Here is a 3,454-nt window from a genome sequence, read left to right as displayed (position 1 = left end):
AACTGCCATATACAATCAAATAATCTGCAATGCAATCAAATAAACTTTCAGTAAGACAACGCATCTGCTGTATTACTACTCATTGCTTGCAGTAAATCAATATATTATGCTTATTCATATTTCTGGATTCATAAATTATATGGACCACATCATTAATTTCATAGTGTGCATTGCATAAAACCTACTTAAATCTTTTAGAGACACAATCTTGTAACCAGGACCATAACAACCATAGACAGTGATGTAAATGATTACTTTTGGTTCACCTGAGGCTTTTTAAAATTAGCATAAAGTACATGATTATTATATTATTTCCTACTGCCTGCCTAAATCACAATACAACAACATTTTAGTCAAAGTGTGTTCAGGGCATTGAGCAATGTCACACTGAGGACCATTTTGAGAATATAATTTATGGGTAATCTTAGGATATGAGCACAATAAATAAAACCATAACTTATGTCCTTAAAGAGATTGAATAAAACAGAGTACTGAGTCTGTTCTGTAAATTTGGCTATGACCTTTATAACGGCAATACTGTCTTTTCTCTTTAAAAGAAGACAGTGGCCTGGTATTGCCTCTTCATGTACTTATTTTTCATATATTTATGCTGTAAATCAAAGTGGATTTGAGTATATAATGTCATTTATATGAAGATGAAAAGCACACAATTGTGTGGCAGTCCAGTTAGAGATAATATATGAACTGAGACCTTTAGAGATATTCTGTTTAAGAACAGAAACTGACTTGTTACAATACAAGAACTTAAAGTTTCATTAAGCGTCTGCTTACATTGTGTTGTAAACAACTTTTGAATTTACAACATACTAATAAGATGTTTTTATTATAAGTTTGTTTAATGACAGGCCACTGGCAAACTATTGTTATGTTTAGATGAGTATCCATGCTATCCAGTTCTAACTGACAGACAGTAATCACCGCAATTACAGACTGTGTCGTGGGTAAATTAAAGAAATATCGACATCTGATGGCCAAAGTGATAAATGCACATGAAAGATTTAGTGATCAGTATATATTTTATCTACACAAACATAATGCAGAAAGTAGTATGTTAATTTAAATACTTTTTTGTTATTGTTATATTGTTTTCTTTTTTCTAAAAAGAATGTTGCTGATTAAAACGATTTTAACATGTTCTAATAAAATATGTACAGCAGCCAACCAAACTACTGTTTTTTTTGTTTGTTTTTTTACTAACCTGGTATACTGACCTGGTATTTTCTCTTAAGTATGTTTTAAAGTATAGGTGTGCTGTAAATCAGAGAATTTGAGATGCTGTCTGTCTTCATCGCTCTGTTATCGACTGCTCGCGTCTGTTCGATGCTCCTCGTGCTCGATGCTCGATTACTTCTCATTTGAAGTTGCGCGCCAAATGCTGCTTTGACAGTGCTGTTGTTTTGACATGTTCCTCTTTATTTTCTATTAGCTCTGTTTGCCCATTTAGAGTTCACTCATAAACAATAAAAATGGACTCGCAATCCTACAAGCCTGTTCCCCCGGGGATCGGAATGGAGGAGAATATGTTTTCTCTCGATGATATTTTACTCGAGAAATCCAGCGAGACACGCGACATACCAGAGGCACTCATTATTGTTTGTTTTAAAACGGTTATAAAAGCATTTAATACCTTTTTGTGTACATTTGTGTACAATTGGTTGAAAGTAAGATAGTTTGTTAAATAAAGGTCAAATTAAAGGTATTGAACTGCTAGGCTATTCAAATGTTATTGTTGTTGAAGATCTGTCAAGAAGTCCTAATCTATGAAAACCATTTGAAAAAAGTGAGTTATGACGTTTAAAATATGTTAAACCAAAGTGAATATTTTTCGTTTAGATTTTCTTTTATAAATGAATACGTTTCATAAAAGTTCTCAATTGTAGCATAATTTCCCACACGATCCACAATTTTGCATCACCTAGGTTTTAACAAAAGTTATTGTACTGTTTTACAAGTGAGACAACAGTGCAAGTGAAGAGTATGAAGAATGATATCGCTTCTGTGCATTTGTTTGTGCGTCATTTGCAAGCAAGCTGTACATTTCTCAAGTTGTGCAAAATTGTGAAAATATTATGTCTGTTTAATATGCCTAAAATGCTAACTATGAAGTTAGCCTTAACAACATAAAAGGACGAGTTGTTTTATTGGCCAAAAGTTAATTTCTGTAACTGTCATCTTCACCACAGAATGTTACAAATACAAATGGCACTGTGGAAATATTCACGACAGAAATGATTTTGTTAACACTAATATTGGAACTGAAAAAGTCAGTTTGGTGTTGATTTTTCCAAAATTTCTGGAATGTTTCCGAAATTTACTGGAAATGTTCCACTTTTTTGCAACCCTAAATATAAGTCCCTGACCACGGCATATTTGTATGGGTGTTTAATGTTAACTTTATATGAGAAACAGGTTCTGTCTTTTGGCACATATGACCCTGGACCACAAAATCAGTCTTAGGTCGCTTAGGTATATTTGTAGCAATAGCCAAAAAAACATTGTATGTTTCAAAATTATCGATTTTTCTTTTATGCCAAAAATCATTAGGATATTAAGTAAAGATCATGTTCCATGAAGATATTTTGTAAATTTCCTACCGTAAATATATCAAAACTTAATTTTTGATTAGCAATATGCATTGCTAAGAACTTCGTTTGGACAGCTTTAAAGGCGATTTTCTCAATATTTTGATTTTTTTGCACCCTCAGATTCCAGATTTTTAAATTGTTGTATCACGGCCAAATATTGTCCTATATTTATACATCATTGTGATGATGTATAAATCTCAATTTTGAAAAATTGACCCTTGTGACACATGTATTGTACGTGATTGATTTATGCTTTCAGGGCACAAAGATGGAGATGCCACTGTGGCTGGCCAAGGGCCTGTATGAAAGGAAGAGGCGAGTGCTGTCCATGGAACTGCCAAAGGTGTATCGTGAGGGTTGGAGAACAGTGTTCGGGGCAGATCCCATTGTTGTAGACTTGCACAAAATGGGGCCATATTACTATGGTTTAGGCTCCCAGATGCTACATTTTGACAGCCCAGAAAACCCAGAAATTGCTAATACCATCCTCCAGGTGAGCATGTCTAGATAGGTAGTCACACAATACACAATTATGGCTGTAAAAAGCATGCAAATTCAAGCTAAATAATATCTATATGTTAACCATACAAGATATGATGAGTTGTTTCATTTACCTTAACCTATTAGTAATGGGTGGTTAGAAGAAAGCTAGCTTGGTGTTATGGTACACAGCTTCACATGCTGAAATCATGTCAGTTAAAGGGGTCATATGATGCGATTTAAATTTTTCCTTTCTCTTTGGAGTGTTACAAGCTCTTGGTGCATAAAGAAGATCTGTCTCAAATCCAAAGAGATATTCTTTATAAAAGTTAAGAGTCAGCCACACCTACCTAAAACGACTCGTTCTA

At 33.9% G+C, this 3,454-nt stretch overlaps 1 protein-coding gene across 1 annotated transcript in view; it reads left to right on the top strand.

Moving 5' to 3' along the window:
- The first annotated feature begins 1,285 nt into the window (after window positions 1-1,285).
- The window catches only part of LOC107654119 (DNA replication complex GINS protein PSF3-like), a 3,468-nt gene continuing 1,299 nt past the window's right edge, over window positions 1,286-3,454 (top strand). Inside the window, exons 1-2 of the mRNA XM_016441045.1 lie at window positions 1,286-1,601; window positions 2,866-3,099. Of these exons, the coding sequence (XP_016296531.1) occupies window positions 1,488-1,601; window positions 2,866-3,099 (348 nt within the window). The 5' untranslated portion in view covers window positions 1,286-1,487. The remainder of the gene's footprint in view (window positions 1,602-2,865; window positions 3,100-3,454) is intronic.

The sequence above is a fragment of the Sinocyclocheilus anshuiensis genome, unplaced genomic scaffold (genome assembly GCF_001515605.1).
Source record: "Sinocyclocheilus anshuiensis isolate Anshui unplaced genomic scaffold, SAMN03320099.WGS_v1.1 scaffold115, whole genome shotgun sequence".
NCBI classification, from domain to species: Eukaryota; Metazoa; Chordata; class Actinopteri; order Cypriniformes; family Cyprinidae; genus Sinocyclocheilus; species Sinocyclocheilus anshuiensis.
This window is presented reverse-complemented; position numbering and strand designations above follow the sequence as displayed.